General features: G+C 39.5%; 1 protein-coding gene across 1 annotated transcript in view; it reads right to left on the bottom strand.

Annotated features, from left to right (window-relative positions):
- Window positions 1–17,877, bottom strand: part of LOC150087633 (nose resistant to fluoxetine protein 6-like) — a 204,680-nt gene that overhangs the window by 103,332 nt on the left and 83,471 nt on the right. Inside the window, exon 8 of the mRNA XM_090369837.1 lies at window positions 11,957–12,050. Coding sequence (XP_090225963.1) covers window positions 11,957–12,050 — 94 coding nt within the window. The remainder of the gene's footprint in view (window positions 1–11,956; window positions 12,051–17,877) is intronic.

Here is a 17,877-nt window from a genome sequence, read left to right as displayed (position 1 = left end):
ATGGGGTAATATTGTTTGACTAATTTGATTAGATACTATGATGTGGTCACAAAGGATCTGGATGCAAAAAGTATGTTTGATACCATATACTTGGATTTCAGGAAAGCTTTTGATACTGTTGCACTTAAAAGACTGCTGTTCAAACTGGATTACTGTGGCATGAAAGGAAAGTCGCTCCTATGGATAAAGGGATGGTTGAGTGGGAGAAGACAAAGAGTGGTAATCAATGCATACTGTTCTTCGTGGACTAATGTTATTAGTGGAGTCCCCCAGGGTTTGTTGTTGGGCCCATTGTTGTCTGTATTTATTAGTGATATTAATGATGGTATATCGGGCTTAATGTCCAAGTTTGCAGATAATATGAAGGTTGGCAGGATGCTAATGACAGGACTGATGGGATGCTACTTCAACGTTATCTAGAAAAGTTAGTTAGATGTGATAAGAAATGGCAATTATATAATCCTTCAGATCTCTAAGTTGTAAGACCTGTCAGTACGATCTGTCGGATCTCTAAGTTTTAAATATCACCATTTGCATTTTCTATTTTCTCTAAATGTGCAAGTCCTGTGGCACTTTCTGTCTAGAGCATGTAAGCTGTAATGCAGTATAAATAGTTACTTCTTATTAATAAACTGATTATTATTATTATTACTTTTTCTCCTTATGGGATATTTTACATCCTGACACTGTAACAGGGAGCTCATATGCAGGTACTGCCACCAAGTGCATGGGGTGGTAAGTTGTGTCCAGTCTCTGACTGTCCTACAGGAGTTCAAGATTGCAGCTTTCTAGAGTTAAATGTAAGTGACCTCTGCCAGGTCCTGTTGCTTGCTGCTAGGTTCTTATGGAGGCTCTTTGACACCATGCTGGTGGTTAATATGGTGATTGGAATGGGCATTACTTGTTTCATATGCCACATTTCTTTGACTTCCTGTCTTAAGTGTATGGGTACTTCCTGACCTTTTCCTCATACATTTTCTGTAAGTTGCTGGTTTTGGGCATGACTATCAATGAGGTAGGTAGTCTTTTAGCATTAGCATTAGTAGAGGCATATGATGCAAGAAAGCAAGCTTATTCAGCATCAGCCAAAAAAAAAAAAAAAAAAACCCTCTCCCATTTCACCCCTCCGTTCGTTCGAAATACCTGTCCAGTTGAGCTTTAAATTTGTTTAGGCTATCAACTTCAACAACAAGTGATGGAAGTCGGTTCCACCAACCAACCACCCGCTGGCCAAAGGCAAATTTCCGCACATCTATCCGACATCTGTCCTTCCTCAATTTGAATTTATGCCCTCTGAGGTGATTATTCTGAGAAGGATGAAGAATCCCATTGGCATTGAGCATGCTCAAACCATTCAAAGCCTTATACACCTCTATCAGATCACCTCGCCGGTGCCTAGTCTCCAGACTCTGTAATTTGCAAAACTTAAGCCTTTCTTCGTAAGAGCAACCCTTTGTTCCATTTACTAATCTTGTTGCCCTTCTCTGTACCCGTTCCAGCAGCTCTACATCCTTCTTGAAATGAGGCCCCCAGACCTGTATACAGTACTCAAGATGTGGCCTAACCATTGCCTTATACAAGGGAATAATCACCTCCTTATCACTGCTAGAAAAATTCCTGTATATCATTGACAAGACACCATGAGCTACTCTTGCAGCTCGTCTGCACTGCTCAGAGAACTTCATATCTGCCTGCACAATTACCCCCAGGTCCTTTTCATTCTCCACCACTGTCAGTGTAGTACAGCAGAGTTGATACATTGCTCTGGGGTTGCTGTTACCCATATGTAGTACTTTACATTTGTCAATGTTAAACTTCATTTGCCACCTCTCAGCCCATCTGTTCAACCTTTCCAGATCCTGTTGCAGCAGCATAGCGTCAGTAGTGTCCTTAACGACCCTGCCAACCTTTGTATCATCTGCAAACTTAGACATTAAACTTGATATCCCATCATCAATATCATTCATAAACACCGAAAACAACAATGGACCCAACACTGAACCTTGAGGAACTCCACTAATAACATTAGTGCACGTTGAGCAGTGTCCATTGATTACCACTCTCTGTCTTCTGCCACTCAACCATCCCCTTATCCATAGCAGCAATTTGCCTCCAATGCCACACTGCTCCAATTTGTGCAGCAGTCTTCCATGTGCAACAGTATCAAAAGCCTTTCTAAGATCCAAATATATAATATCAAAGTTATTCCCTGCATCCAGTTCTTTTGTGACTACATCATAGTATCCAATCAAATTGGTCAGGCAAGACCTGCCCTTAACAAATCCATGCTGCGTCTGAGCTATAACTGAATTCTTGTCTAGATGATCCTGCAGTGCTTCTTTAACCAGTGCCTCCATTAATTTACCTGGAACAGAAGTTAAACTAACAGGTCTATAATTACTTGTGTCAGCCTTTGATCCTCCTTTGTGAATTGGGGTTACATTTGCACATCTCCAGTCTATGGGTACCTCCCCTGAGTCCAAAGAAGCTCTCATAATTATGGCTAGGGGTTTGCATACTTCCTTTGCTGCCTCCTTTAATATAACTGGATAGATCCCATCCACCCCAGGTGCCTTTTTTATGTTTATCCTCAACAATCTCTCCTCCACTTTCCTCTCAGTTATTACAAAATCATCCAGCTCACTGCCAATGTTTACTTTACCTACATCATTCTCCTTCCTGAATAACTTCTCATGCGTGAATGTAGATGCAAAATACTCGTTTAGATTGTTAGCCACCCGAGCAGGATCCTCAACTGTTGAACCATCAATATCCAGTGGACCAATCTGATTCATCCCTTTCCTTCTCGAGTTCAAGTATGTAAAGAACTCCTTTCTGTTTTTCTTTGCATCCTTTGCCAAGGATTTTTCGTAGTCTGCCTTTGCCTGCCTAATCTCCTTTGTGACTTGGTTACAGACCAACTTATATCTATCATAGGCTTCCATGTCACCCATTAATTTGTATGTATCCCATGCATTTTTCTTCTCTGCCACATGTCTCATTAGTCCATCTGACAACCATTTAGGCCTAAACCTTGAACAATATTTCTTAGTTGGTATGTAAAGCCTGGTAGCCACCAAGATTAGTTCCTTGAATGCTTCCCATTTTGAGTTTGCTGTTGGTAACATCATCAGTTGGTCCCACTGTATAGAATTTAAATACTGTCTCAGACCATCATAGTCGCCTTTACGAAAACAAAAACCCTTCCCTTTACCTCTGATGGTAGTTACCTCCTTGAGTAAATCCCACTTCAACACACTGTGATCACTGCCACCTAGTGGTTCATTTATCTGCAGGTTCTTAATGCATGAAGAATCACTACTGATTATCAGATCAAGAGTATTGCTCCCTCTTGTTGCCTCACGAACATGCTGATGTAGAAAACAATCATCCAATAAATCCACAAAAGCCTTGCTAGTGTGCGAGTGACCAACCCACAAATTCCAGTCAATATCTGGGAAATTAAAATCCCCCATTATAAGACTCTCTGATTTACTGGCCCACTCTATTTCCCTGTACAATATATTATTATACTCATCAGAGTCATTAGGCCTATAGCACACTCCTACTCTCAATTTTGATTTCCCTATGCTTATGTCACACCAAACTGACTCGACACTGCCCTGTCCATCGATGTCAACTGGTTTCACTTCCTTTGACTTTATGTGTTTCTTAATTAATAGCATAACCCCTCCTCCCCTCCTGTCCTGTCTATCCTTTCTATATACATTGTATTCCCCAAATTCCAGTTCCGCATTACTTATATCTGTGTGACACCACGTCTCTGATATCCCAACAATATCTGCCTTTGATGTTTTGAGCAATACCTCAAATTCATCAAATTTATTTACCAAACTCCTAGCATTGGTGTACACGCAGGTATACATGCACCTCTTTCTATTCTTAGCTACCCTAACACAACCCATGTGTTTACTTGTAACGCAATGACTACCAGCAGTCTCTGAAATATCCTGCATCTTGTTTTTCAGACTTCTGCTCATTTGAATAGAAGCAGTGCAAGAATCACTTCCACCTCTGCCAGTGGCCACTGTTAATCTATTAGTCCTTGTATCCCCCCCCAACTAGCAGTTTTCCGACCCACCTAACACTGCCTCGACAGCATCAGCAAAAATTCTTGCACCCTTTCTATTTAAGTGTATCCCATCCCTGTAGAAGCAATCTCTCCTGTTAACAAGTACAGTCCAGGCTGAAAAAAATTCTACCCCTTGAGCCTTGCACAATCCCTGCAGGGCCGAATTGATCGACAAGGCTCTCATCATATACTTCTACCCCTTGAGCCTTGCACAATCCCTGCAGGGCCGAATTGATCGACAAGGCTCTCATCATATACTCCCTCCTATCGTGTCTGGCCAGAATTGCAGACACTTTCAAGTTCAACCCTAATTCACGGCTTTTTTTCAACAGTGACCTGTACTTGCTAAGTAATTCCGCCGGTCTCCTACTCTTAATATCATTAGTGCCAACGTGTACAACTATATCACCCTTTGTGCCCTTAAAAGATGATATCCGCTCTACAACGTCATCAACCTTTGCCCCTAGCAGACATACCCTGGTCCTATTCCACCTATCCTTTTTACAAAGTATGTTCCCCGTTTCCCTGACAATAGAGTCACCAACAACTACTAGTTCCTGTGGGACCAGCGCATTCTGCCTAGGGGGCTGCCCCTGTGTTGCCTGATGACCAAGTGCAAGCTCTGGCGTTGATGTGGGCAGCTGAGAGCTTGATGGGCCCCTCAATTTATTTCCTTCGAGGGCATCCACCCTGTCCTTCAAGGTCTCATAAAGGCCCATAACAACGCTGAGTTGTCGCCTGATTTCCTTGCACTCCTTACATCGTGCACCCACAAAGACATCCCCCTTGGCAGTATCATGTCCCATACCCGACTGCTCCGCAAACATCAAGCAAACAGTGCATTTTAATAGACTGTGATTCAGAGGGCAACTGCCCCCCTCAGTTCTCCCCTGAACCACAGCACTCCCATTAGCTTGAGCCTTTTGCTTTGCTGCTCTGGTCAGAGTCATGATTCCAATTTAATTCAATAAAATTTAAAACAAAAATTAAATCCTTAAGTTATATCCCAAAACAGTTATGTTATATATATATATATATTTTTTTTTTTTTTTTTTCGGTATCTAGTGTTCCCTTTATACAACTTCCGTATCACGTGTACCACTATAGTTATGTATTAATTATTTGTTACGATTAAGTCGTTATATATATTTATAGAGTTAAAAATACAATTTAATTGACAATAAAGTTTATCAAGATTAATAGATTTACTGATTAATTGACAATATTATATTATGCAGTATACTACACTAAGCTTATGCTATCGTGTAAAAATGGCGGGAATTCACGAACGGTATTTCTACGGACTCGTAAGTATTGATTAGCTTCGAAATCTCGCTACCTCAATTTAGACTAAACTAAGGATCCTGCCTAGGTCTATAATCTACTTATAGAAGATAATTTGATATAACAATTGGTTAATAAATCGACTAAATTTGGTTAAAAGACGTCTCGTTCAATTTGTGACACGTGGATTTGATACCGTTACCGATACTAAGTAATATCTACGAAATCTCTGTCTAAGTTAAACTTTAAACTAAGTATCGTAACTAGGAATATAAAGCTACTCTAGAAAAAAGTTAATATGACAATTTAAACTAATAAAGCAGAAAATAAATCAGGAAAAACTTCTCTGTTTGAAGAGCTTTAAGGAGCAATGTCTGCACAGGCTAACCTCGCACCCAGATTTCCTTCTTGGCAGTGAAGGTTATGTTCAGGCTGTTGTGCAGGATCATCCTGTTCATTATTTATGTATTGTGGCATGAACCCGATAGAGTTTGTGAGTAGGGATCTCTAGTACAACCTTTGGTTCATATTTGTAATACAATACACTCTCTTTGATCAACTGGTATTTTTGCTCTATTGTCTGTTGTATTATCCTAGTGACCTGGTGATGTCAATGAATGTGCTCTGCTGGATGATTACTCTACATCCCATGGTGATGTGTTGGATTGTTTCTGAGCTAGGTGATATGGTCAACATGTCAGCTGTCACTCTGGAGCCATTGGCAATGTATTCCTATAGTTCCTGATGTCATTTGCCTCATTTTCAATCTCAAGCACAAATCCTTCAGTCTCAAAGAAGAGTATCCTGCTCATGAGCCAAGTGTTGGAAGCCATCTTATGTATATAGTCTTAATGGAAGTCACTGCAGTGTCTGTTATGGAGTGCCTTTGTTACTTATTTGTTTTTGTTTCTTCTGTCTGTGTGAGTGGGTCTCCTTGTTGAGCTTGAGTGGTATGTACCATTAGCATTAGCATTAGTAGAGGCATTTGATGCAAGAAAGCAAGCTTATGCAGCATCAGCCAAAAAAAATAAAGTAAAATAAATAAATAAAAAATAACCACTTCCACTTCACCCCTCTGTTCATTCGAAATACCTGTCCAGCTGAGCCTTAAACTTATTTAGGCTATCAACTTCCACGACAAGGGATGGAAGTCTGTTCCACCTACCAACCACTCGCTGGCTAAAGGCAAATTTCCGCACATCTATCCTACATCTGTCCTTTCTCAATTTGAATTTATGCCCTCTCAGGTGATTATTCTGAGCAAGAGGAAGAATCCCATCAGCATTGAGCATGCTCAAACCATTCAAGGCTTTGTACACCTCTATCAGATCACCTCGCTGGTGCCTAGTTTCCAGACACTGTAATTCGCAAAACTTAAGCCTTTTTTCGTAAGAGCACCCGTTTGTTCCATTCACTAATCTTGTTGCCCTTCTCTGTACTCGTTCCAGCAGCTCTACATCCTTCTTGAAATGAGGCCTCCAGGCCTGTATACAGTACTCTAGGTGTGGCCTGACCATTGCCTTATACAAGGGAATAATCACCTCCTTATCCCTGCTAGAAAAATTCCTATATATCATTGACAATACACCATGAGCTACTCTTGCAGCCCATCTGCACTGCTCAGAGAACTTCATATCTTCCTGCTCAACCACCCCCAGGTCCCTTTCATTCTCTACCACTGTCAGTGTAGTACCACAGAGTTGATACGTTGCTCTGGGGTTGCTGTTTCCCATGTGTAGTACTTTACATTTGTCAATGTTAAACTTCATTTGCCACCTCTCAGCCCATCTGCTCAACCTTTCCAGATCCTGTTGCAGCAGCATAGTGTCAGTAGTGTCCTTGACAACCCTGCCTACCTTTGTATCGTCTGCAAACTTCGACATTAAGCTTGATATACCATCATCAATATCATTTATGAATACAGAAAACAATAATGGACCCAACACTGAGCCCTGAGGGACTCCACTAATAACATTAGTCCACGATGAGCAGTGTCCATTGATTACCACTCTCTGTCTTCTCCCCATCAGCCACCCCTTTATCCACAGCAGCAATTTGCCTCCAATGTCACACTGCTCCAATTTGTGCAGCAGTCTTCCATGTGCAACAGTATCAAAAGCCTTTCTAAGATCGAAGTATATAATATCAAAGTTATTCCCTGCATCCAGTTCTTTTGTGACTGCATCATAGTATCCAATCAAATTGGTCAGGCAAGACTTCCCAACAAAACCATGCTGTGTCCGAGCTATAACTGAAGTCGTCTAGATGATCCTGCAGTGCTTCTTTAACCAGTGCCTCCATTAATTTTCTGGGAACAGAAGTTAAACTCACAGGTCTATAATTACTTGTGTCAGCCTTTGATCCTCCTTTGTGAATTGGAGTCACATTTGCACATCTCCAGTCTATGGGTACCTCCCCTGAGTCCAAGGAAGCTCTCATAATTATGCCTAAGGGTTTGCTTACTTCCTTTGCTGCCTCCTTTAATATAACTGGATAGATCCCATCCACCCCAGGTGCCTTTCTTGTGTTTATCTTCAACAATTTCTCCTCCACTTTACTCTCAGTTATTACAAGATTCTCTAGCTTACTGGCAGAGTTGAATACACCTCTGGCATTCCCCTCGCTGAATAACTCCTCATGTGTGAATGTCGATGCAAAATATTCATTTAGTTTGTTAGCTACTTGAGCAGGATCATCAACAGTTGACCCATCGATATCAAGTGGACCAATCTGATTCATTCCATTCCTTCTAGAGTTTACATAAGTAAAGAACTCTTTGCTGTTTTTCTTCGCATCCCTTGCCAAGGATTTCTCGTAACCTGCCTTCGCCTGCCTAACCTCCTTTGTAACTTGGTTACAGATCAACTTGTATCTATCATAGACTTCTGTGTCACGTGTTAATTTGTATGTATCCCATGCATTTTTCTTCTCTGCCATATGCCTCATTAGTTCATCTGACATCCATTTAGGCCTAAACCTTGAACAATATTTCTTAGTTGGTATGTAAAGCCTAGCTTCCAAGATAAGTTCTTTGAATGCTTCCCATTTTGAATTTGCTGTTGATAACATCATCAATTGATCCCACTGTATAGAATTTAAATACTGTCTCAGTCCATCGTAGTCGCCTTTACGAAAGCAATACCCCTTCCCTTTACCCCTAATGGTAGTTACCTCTTTGAGTAAATCCCACTTCAGAACACTGTGATCATTGCCACCTAGTGGTTCATTTATCTGCAGATTCTTAATGCATGAAGAATCACTACTGATAATCAAATCAAGAATATTACTCCCTCTAGTTGCCTCCCGAACATGCTGATGTAGAAAACAATCATCCAATAAATCCACAAAAGCCTTGCTAGTGTGTGAGTGACCAGCCCCCAAATTCCAGTCAATATGTGGGAAATTGAAATCCACCATTATAAGACTCTCTGATTTACTGGCCCACTCTATTTCCCCGTACAGTTTCTTATTATACTCATCAGAGTCATTAGGCCTATAGCACACTCCTACTCTTAATTTTGATCTCCCAATGCTTATGTCACACCAAACTGACTCGACATTGCACTGTCCAGCGATGTCGACTGGCTTCACTTCCTTGGATTTTATGTGTTTCTTAACTAATAGCATAACTCCTCCTCCCTTCCTATCCTGTCTGTTTTCGTTATAGTTTGGTAGATTGGTGATGTGTTTTCCTGGAAGTAATCTCTTAGGTTCTTAATCACATTCTTCTGTTGTACAATGAGGTCTGTTAAACCTCTCCCTCCTTCTTTCTGGACTATGGTCAATATCTTGGTGGGTGACTTCATGTGGTATTGGAGGCTTTTGGCCATCACTAACTTGGTCAATCTCATAATCTCCTGCGTGTTAATTGTGTAATTTTGAGGATGATTTTACTGAGATTGTGTAGGTTTTTATGGCTCTGGCCATGTTTCTACCCTTCAGCTTTGATTTTAGCAGTATATGTCGACCCTGCATCATCCCTAGATATTTGTAGATCATGACTTCAATCTCTTCAGTGGTCTTCCGCTGGTAGTTTCAGCCGACTAGCTTTCTCTAATGCAATCCACGGGTCTTGCATTTGTCTAGGCTAAACTGCATCCTGATGTTTGTGCTGAACCCTTCAGTGATGTGGAGTAGCTGTTGAAGTTGTTTCATGGTTGCCACATAAAGTTTGATATAATAATTGTAATCATGGCATGTGATGCAAGAAAGCAAGCGTATCAGCTTATGTAGCATCAGCCAAAAAAAAAAATTCACACAACCATTCCCTCTAAATATTTGTCCAGTTCCTCCTTAAATTTATTTAACTTAACAACTTCCACAATGACAGATGGAAGTTTGTTGCAGCAATTAACTACCCGCTGGCTAAAGGCAAATTTCAACACATCTATTTTACAGCTGTCTTTCCTCAATTTGAATTTATGCCCACTTAGGTTCATAATCTGAACAAGTGGAAGAATCCCATCAGAATTCAGTGTGCTCAACCCATACAAGGCCTTATACACCTCAATCAGATCACCTCACATGTGCCTAGTCTCCAGCTGCTGCAATTTGCAAAACTTAAGCCTCTCTTGGTAAGAGGATCTCTTCATTCCCCTCACCAATCTTGTTGCCCTTCTCTGTACACACTCATGCAAATCTACATCCCTCCTGAAATGAGGCAGCCACACTTGTACGCAGTACTTAAGGTGTGTCCTGTCCATTGCGTTTGTTTGCTATCTGAGCAGGATCATCAACAGTCAAACCATCTATATCAAGTAGACCAATCAGATTCATCCCCTTCCTTTTAGAGTTTATATAAGTAAAGAACTCCGTGCTGTTTTTTTTTAACATCCTTTGCCAAAGATTTCTCGTAATCTGCCTTCGCCTGCCTAACCTCCTTTGTGACTTGATTACAGACTAGCTTATATATGCCATAGGCTTCTGTGTCGCCTGATAATTTATATGCATCCCATGCATTTTTCTTCTCTGCCACGAGTCTCATTAGTTCATTCGACAACCATTTAGGCCTCAACCTTGAACAATATTTCTTAATAGGTATGAAACGTTTATTAGCTTCCACGGTTAATTCCTTGAATGCTTCCCACTTAGAATTTGCTGTTGGTAACATCATCAGTTGGTCCCACTGTACAGAATTTAAAAACTGCCTGAGATATCATTTGTGTATATCAGGCGAGAAAGTGTGTACAGGTTCTTCCTCCCTTCTTTTAGGGTATAAAAATACTTGCCGTTGTTGAGCAGGGCAGACAGTGGGTTGAAGGCTACACAGAACAACATGTGCTTAGGGCATCTCCTTGGAAAATTCCTCTTCTGATGGTGATCACTCTGCTTGTGATGTTCTTGACGGTGTTCCTCCATTTCACTGAGGTCGTTTCTAGGAGGTGTCAGTGCAGGGTTGACTTTGGACATCTTCAGTGTCTCTATCGGCCAGCTATGGAGCACAGAGTCAAAAGCCTTGCAATAGTTGATGTAGGGTGTATACAGGTTGCGGTGCTTCTTGTAGGCTTGCTCTATAACAGCTGTGTCGATTGTCAATTGCTCCTTCCATCTTCTGCTCATCTGCTTATATCCCTCTCCTGCTGCTCAGCTGTGATGTTCTGGCTCCCAAAGTGGTCTGATATCTTCTTGGTTATGCACCTGGTCAGGATCTCATATGTTGTTAGGAGACATGATCAGTCTGTACTTCACCAGGTTTGTGGTGTCTTTGTCCATAGCCTTCAGATAAGTGATTTCATGATTCAGAGACTCTGGAATTGTGTCATGTTGCTTTATCAATGGGTGAACTGCTCTGCTATATGCCTATGTGTGTGTATGTGCAGCTGAACTTCTTGTACCAGAAGTTGTTGATGTTATTTAACACTGGAGTTAACAGTTGTGGGATTTCTTGATCAACCGTTACACTTCCTCCTGAATCTCCCATTCTGTCATGTCTTGTATGTCCTTGGTTTTCTTCCATTCTAGGTCTATTCATGTGGCACACAGCTGTATTAACTTTTCTGCTCCACAGGTTACCCCAGAATTCCGAGTGCCTCCTTGTTTGATGTTCCTGTAATCAATACAAAATGTGATTATCACATGATCAACCACACAATCCTCGATTGTCTTCATATTTCCATCTTAAGGCATCAGCCAAGTATTGCCATTGTTCAGTGTACATGTACTAAACCATGCTTATAAAATATCAATCCAAAAAATGGAATTATGAAAAATAAGTTTGATATTCTAATCTAGAATGTAATGCAGAATTGTTACATTATTTTCTATGAGAAAATTATTTTCAAGTTATGCATTTTTTTTCTTATCTGACTATATTCAAAAGGAATATGGATATCCCAGTAATCCTGCATAGAAATCAAGGGCTATCTGTATTCCATCCTGAAAGTATACAAGACTTTTATAAATCACCTCAAAAAATTTGAGTTGCATATTTTAAATTCTGTACTAGTGTTTTCCTATCATAGACTGCTAAAAATAATGTTTCCACTTATTATAATGTCACTAATTAGCTTTATACACAGATCTGTAAACATTATATATAAACATTATTATGCAAGATATATTGAAAACAGCATTACTTACCTCAAAAAGAAAAAGGAATCAACAGAAAAAAGTGCATGAAGTAGAGCTTGAAAGGGAAAGGTATCTGTCAATGGAATGACTGCCGCAAGATTACCTGGATTAAACAAAAAAAAATGTATCTTAATCATCCTTTCCTGAAAGCACTTATGCTAAGATAGTAGTAGTAGCAGTAAGGGTAAATGATGCTAGAAAGCAAGCTTATATAGCATCAGCCAGAAAAAAAAAAAAAAAAATCAATTCACCCATTCGTACCCTCCAAGAATTTATCTAGTTCTTCCTTGAATTTATTTAACTCATCCAGTTCCACAACAACAGTCAGAAGCCTGTTCCAACAATCCACCACCTTTTCAGCACATCACTTTTGCAACCATCCTGCAACTTGAATTTATGCCCCCTCATGTGTGTAGTCTCAGCAAGTGAAAGAATGCCATTAACTTACTGAATCCAATCAAGGCTTTCATTGCTTCAGTCAGATCTCCCTGTAAGGTGCCTAGTCTCAAGACCCTGCAATTTACAAACCTTCACCAGTCTGGTTGCCCTTCTCTGCACCGATTCCAGCAAATCTACATCCTTCATAAGTGGGCTTCCAGACCTATACACAGTACTCAAGATGTGGTGTAACCATGGCCTTATACAAAGGAATAATCACCTCCTTATGCCTGCTAGCAAAGTTTCTGTATATCATTGACAAAACACCATGAGCTGACCTGGCAGCATGTCTGCACTGCTCAGAGAATTTCATATCTGACTGCACAATTACCCCCAGGTCTTTTTCATTTTCCACTAATCTGAGTGTAGTACCACACAGTTGATAAGTTATTCTGGGGTTATTGCTACCCATATGCAATACCTTGCATTTGTCAATGTTAAACTGCAACTGCTCATCAACCAAATTTCCCTAGCTCTTGTTTTGAAATTTATGATCAACTTTAACATTATATTATTGGTTCTAATCTGCTAGTTTATAGATTTTAAAAAGGATAAAAATAAATAAATATTGTCTTGTCCCAAAAGGATAAAAACAAGTAAACAAAATTTGTGTTGATTCTTCACTCAAGTCCACAATTATGAGTCATACTCAACTGTAAGTGTTTACTTTGGCTATTGTTAATTGTGCTGCATTTATTATGCATTTTAGTGCATAATTTATTGAAGTGTGTGTGCATGTGCATGTGCTACTTAATGCAAAATTTTAAATTTTGGATTTTTGGTTTTTACTGTATATGAAACATAGTTATAATTAAAATGACATTTTGGCTGCTGGGCTGTAACACCACAAATCATCCATAAATGAAACTTGGAAGAGAAGTGTCTATAGTTTATTTCTTTTTAGGTTATTACCATTGTAAACAAATGAAAGTTGCTCTTGCTCTTGAAAGCAGCCATCTTGTATACCCGAACAACTTTTATAGTTTGCCATAGCTAATTTGGTTAGCTAAGGCAAGCTGCATGCTCGTGCTTGCTTACATTGAGAATAAATAAAAAGAAATAGACTATACATCATTTGGAGAAAAAATTTTTCCAAAGCAGCATAAAAAAGTGTGTTAGCCCTGTATGTGGCCACAGCTTGCATATATAAAATTGCTTGATGTGATGATCATTTGGAATGGTCATCACGTCAACTCACATTTGCTAGAATTACAGTACTGCACGGTTTACTACTCAACAATGCCTTGTTATCTCCCATAAATAGACGTCACAGGAATTAAGATTTGGAGAGTGAGGTTACTAAGAATTGGTCAAACACTGGGAAATAACATATTTTTAATTTGGCCCAAACCCACTAGGCAATGTGTGGAGGAGCTGCACACATTGTCTGTAGGTTTGGACCAAATTAACTTTATTCATCTTCTCTCTCCCTCTCTCTCTCTCTCAGAGAAGATAACAGTAATGTTCACTCGTAACAGTGTGCATTTCAAGATCACATTACCATTAGCATTAGTAGTGGCAAATGAGGCAAGTAAGCAAGTTTATACAGCATCAGCCAAAAAAAAAACGACACCTCCCATTTCACCTATTCATCCTCTTCAATTGTTTGTCAAGTTCTTCCTTGAATTAATTTAAACTATCAACTCCCATAACAACAGATGGAAGTTTGTTCCAGCAATCAACCACCCACTGGCTAAAGGCAAACTTCCTCATCTATTTTGCAACAATACTTCCTCAATTTCAATGTGCCCACTCCAATGCGTGTAGTCTGAGCAAGAGGAAGAATTTCATCAGCATCAAGCTTGCTCAATCCATTTAAAGCCTTACCCACCTCAATCAGATCACCTCACAGGTGCCTAGTTTCCAGATGCTGCAATTTGCAAAACTGAAGCCTTTCTTGGTAAGAGTACCCTTTCTTCTCCTCACCAATCTTGTTGCTCTTCTCTATACTTGTTCCAGCACTCCACATCTTTCTTAAAATGAGGCCACCAGACCTGTATGCAGTACTCAAGATGTGGCCTTACCATTGCCATGTACAATGGAATAATCAACTCCTTAACCCTGCTAGCAGAATTCCTGTATATCATTGACAAAACCTCATGAGCCCTCCTAGTAGCCTGTTTGCATTGCTCAGAGAATTTAATATCCAACTGCACAATTATCTCCAGGTCTTTTTCATTTTTAACTACCATGAATCTAATACCACACAATTGGTACGTTACTCTGGGTAACTGCTACTCATATACAGTTCTTTGCATTTGTGAATGTTAAATTCAATTGCCATTTCTCATCCCATGTACCACCTACCTCTAGGAGTTCTGTTGCAGTAGCATACCATCATTCCTGTCAGTAACCACCCTGCCAACCTTTGTTTCATCTGTAAACTTGACATTAAGACTGATGGGATTCTTCCTCTTGCTCAGAATAATCACCTGAGAGGGCATAAATTCAAATTGAGGAAGGATGGATGTCGGATAGATGTGTGGAAATTTGCCTTTAGCCAGCGGGCAGTTGGTTTGTGGAATAGACTTCCATCACTTGTTGTTGAAGTTGATAGCCTAAACAAATTTAAGGCTCAGCTGGACAGGTATTTTGAATGAACGGAGGGGTGAAATGGGAGTAGTGGTTGTGTTTATTTTATTTTTTTTGGCTGATGCTGAATAAGCTTGCTTTCTTGCATCATATGCCTCTACTAATGCTAATGCTAATGGTAATGCTAATATGCCTTCCTCAATATCATTAATAAATAGAAAACAATAATGGGCCCAAAGGGGACTCCACTAATAACATTAGTTCACAAAGAGCAGTTTCATTCATTACTACTCTCTGTCTTCTCCTACTCAACCATCCCTTTATCCGAAGCAGCAACTTGCTCTTAATACTGCTCTGCTCTAATTTGTATAGCAATGTTTTATGTGCAGAAGTATCAAAAGCTTTCCTGAAATCAAATATGTGACATCAAATTAATTTTTGTATCCGGTTCCTTTTTCACATTATAGTATCCAATCAAATTGGTCAGACAAGATATACCCTTAATAAACTCATGCTATGTCTGAAATATAACTGCAACCAGTGACAGACCCAGAAAAAATTGACAGGAGGGACACCATTTTGTGCATTGGAACGGTGTTCACATTAGCATCAGTGTTGCCAACTGTAGTCAGTTGAAAATAGCTGAGACAGAATGCAAAAATAGATAAACTCCTATGTTAACAATGAAAAAAAAAATTTTTTTTGTAACTAAAGGGAATTTAAACTATTGGTGTATATTTTCCAAGAAACGACAAGGGGGCACATGCCCTGGTGCCCCTATCCTGAATCAGCCACTGACTGCAACATTGTTTAGATGATCCTGTATTACTTCTTTGACCGGTGATCCCATTATTTTCCTTGGAACAGAAGTTATACTAACAGATATGTAATCAATCGTGTCACTGTGGAGATGTGCAAATGTATCCCAACGTCTCCAGCTGTGTGAACCTCCATGAATCCAAGGATTCTCTCATAGTTATGACTAAGAGGTTGCTTACCTCCTCGTAATATAACTGGATAGATCTCATGAACACAGATGCCTTTCTTATGTTTAACTTCAACAATTTCTCTTCCATTTTCTTCTCAGTTATTACAAAATCATTTAGCTTGATGTTAGAGTTTGATAAATGTCTGGCATCAACCTCCCTAAAGAATTCCTCATATGTGAATGTAGATGCAAAATATTCACAAAGTTTGTAGCAACCTGAATGGGATCATTAATAATTGAACAATTGATATCAAGTTTACCAATTTGGTTCATCCCCCTTCCTTCTAGTATTTATATAAGTAAAGAAGTCTTTGCATTCTTCACCAAAAATTTCTCTTAATCTGCCTTTGCTTGCCTACTCTTCTTTGTCACTTGATTACAGACTAGTTTACAGACACATGCACACTGTGTATTTATAAAATATAATTTAGATTTATAGAATATAAACTTTATTATTATTATTGTTGTTGTTATAACATATAGGTTAGTGCAAAAGCATCATTTTATCGTATTTAATCAATTTCAATTAAAGTAGTTAAATTAATTAATTAAATTGGCATTATTTTGATTATGTCCCATATTGTGAATGCCTTCAAAATGAGTTGCCATGGTGTTGTATTACCTCGAATAAGTAGCACTTCACCAGTGAAGAAGACTACTGTTACTTATTCTCAGCGGATATCACATCTAGATGGCACATTTTCAAAGTCTGTTGGCTTATCCTCAGTGGGTGGGCAGGTACAAGGTGTTGCAATAGTGACAACCCGGTTACGAAGTCATAACATATCAAAGTAGTTAAATTAATTAATTAAATTGGCATCGTTTTGGTTATATCTCACATTGTGAATGCCTTCACAACAGGTTGCCATGGTGTTGTACAACCTTGAATAAGTAACACTTCACCAGTGGAGAAGACTACTGAAACCTAACCCAGTTATGAAGTTATAACTGGGTTGTCGCTATTGCAACACCAGGATTTCTGCTCACCCACTGAGGAGAAGCCAACAAGCTTTGAAACGGTGCCGTCTGGGTGGTGGTTTCAGCTGAGAATAAGTAACAGTAGTCTTCTCCACTGGTGAAGTGTTACTTTTTCGAGGTAGTACAATACCATGGCAACTCATTGTGAAGGCATTCACAATGTGAGATATAACAAAAATGGTGCCAATTTAATTAATTAATTTAACTACTTTGATAGATGGCTATGATAAAATTATGCTTTTGCCCTAACCTATGTGTTAGTCATTTTACCTCGTAGCATGAGGACTTTGCCCTTAAATATTTTATGTTGTTGTTATATTATTTATCCCCAATGGGGAGTATCACTCCCATGAAGGGTATAGCTATAATAATGACAGAGTACATTTGTATACACGACCAAGTCACCAGGATAAAATATCAGATGCTAGTGAGGAAATACCAGTTGATCAAAGAAAATGTACCATATTACAAGTACGAACCCCTGACAGTACTAGAAACTCCAAACCACAAGCTGTACTGGGACCACACAAATGGTTGTTATGTCCGGTGTTACTGTTGGTCGAAGAACTCTCTGACTATCCTACAGATGTTCAGGATTGAAACTTTCTGGAGTTCCTTGTATGTGTTCTCTGAGAGACCTATTTCTGCTAGGCTGTAATATAGGGTCTTTGGCACCACACTGGTGGTTGATATGATGATCGGGATGGTCGTTACTTGTTGCATATACCACATCTCTTTGATCTCCTGTCTTAAGTCTATGTACTACTTGATCATTTCCTTATGGGTTTTCTGGATGTTGCCAGTGTTGGGCACTGCTATGTCAATCATATAGGTAGCCTTTTCCTTCTTATCTACAAGGGTTATGTCTGGTCTGTTGTTTGAGAGTGCCTTGTACATTATTATGTGTGGTCCCAGTACAGCTTGTGGGTTGGAGTTTCTAGTACTGTCAGGGGTTCGTACTTGTAATATGGTACACTTTCTTTGATCAACTGGT

The sequence above is a fragment of the Mastigoproctus giganteus genome, chromosome 3 (assembly GCF_048544385.1).
Source record: "Mastigoproctus giganteus isolate SK-2022 chromosome 3, ASM4854438v1, whole genome shotgun sequence".
In the NCBI taxonomy this organism is placed as follows: Eukaryota; Metazoa; Arthropoda; class Arachnida; order Uropygi; family Thelyphonidae; genus Mastigoproctus; species Mastigoproctus giganteus.
This window is presented reverse-complemented; position numbering and strand designations above follow the sequence as displayed.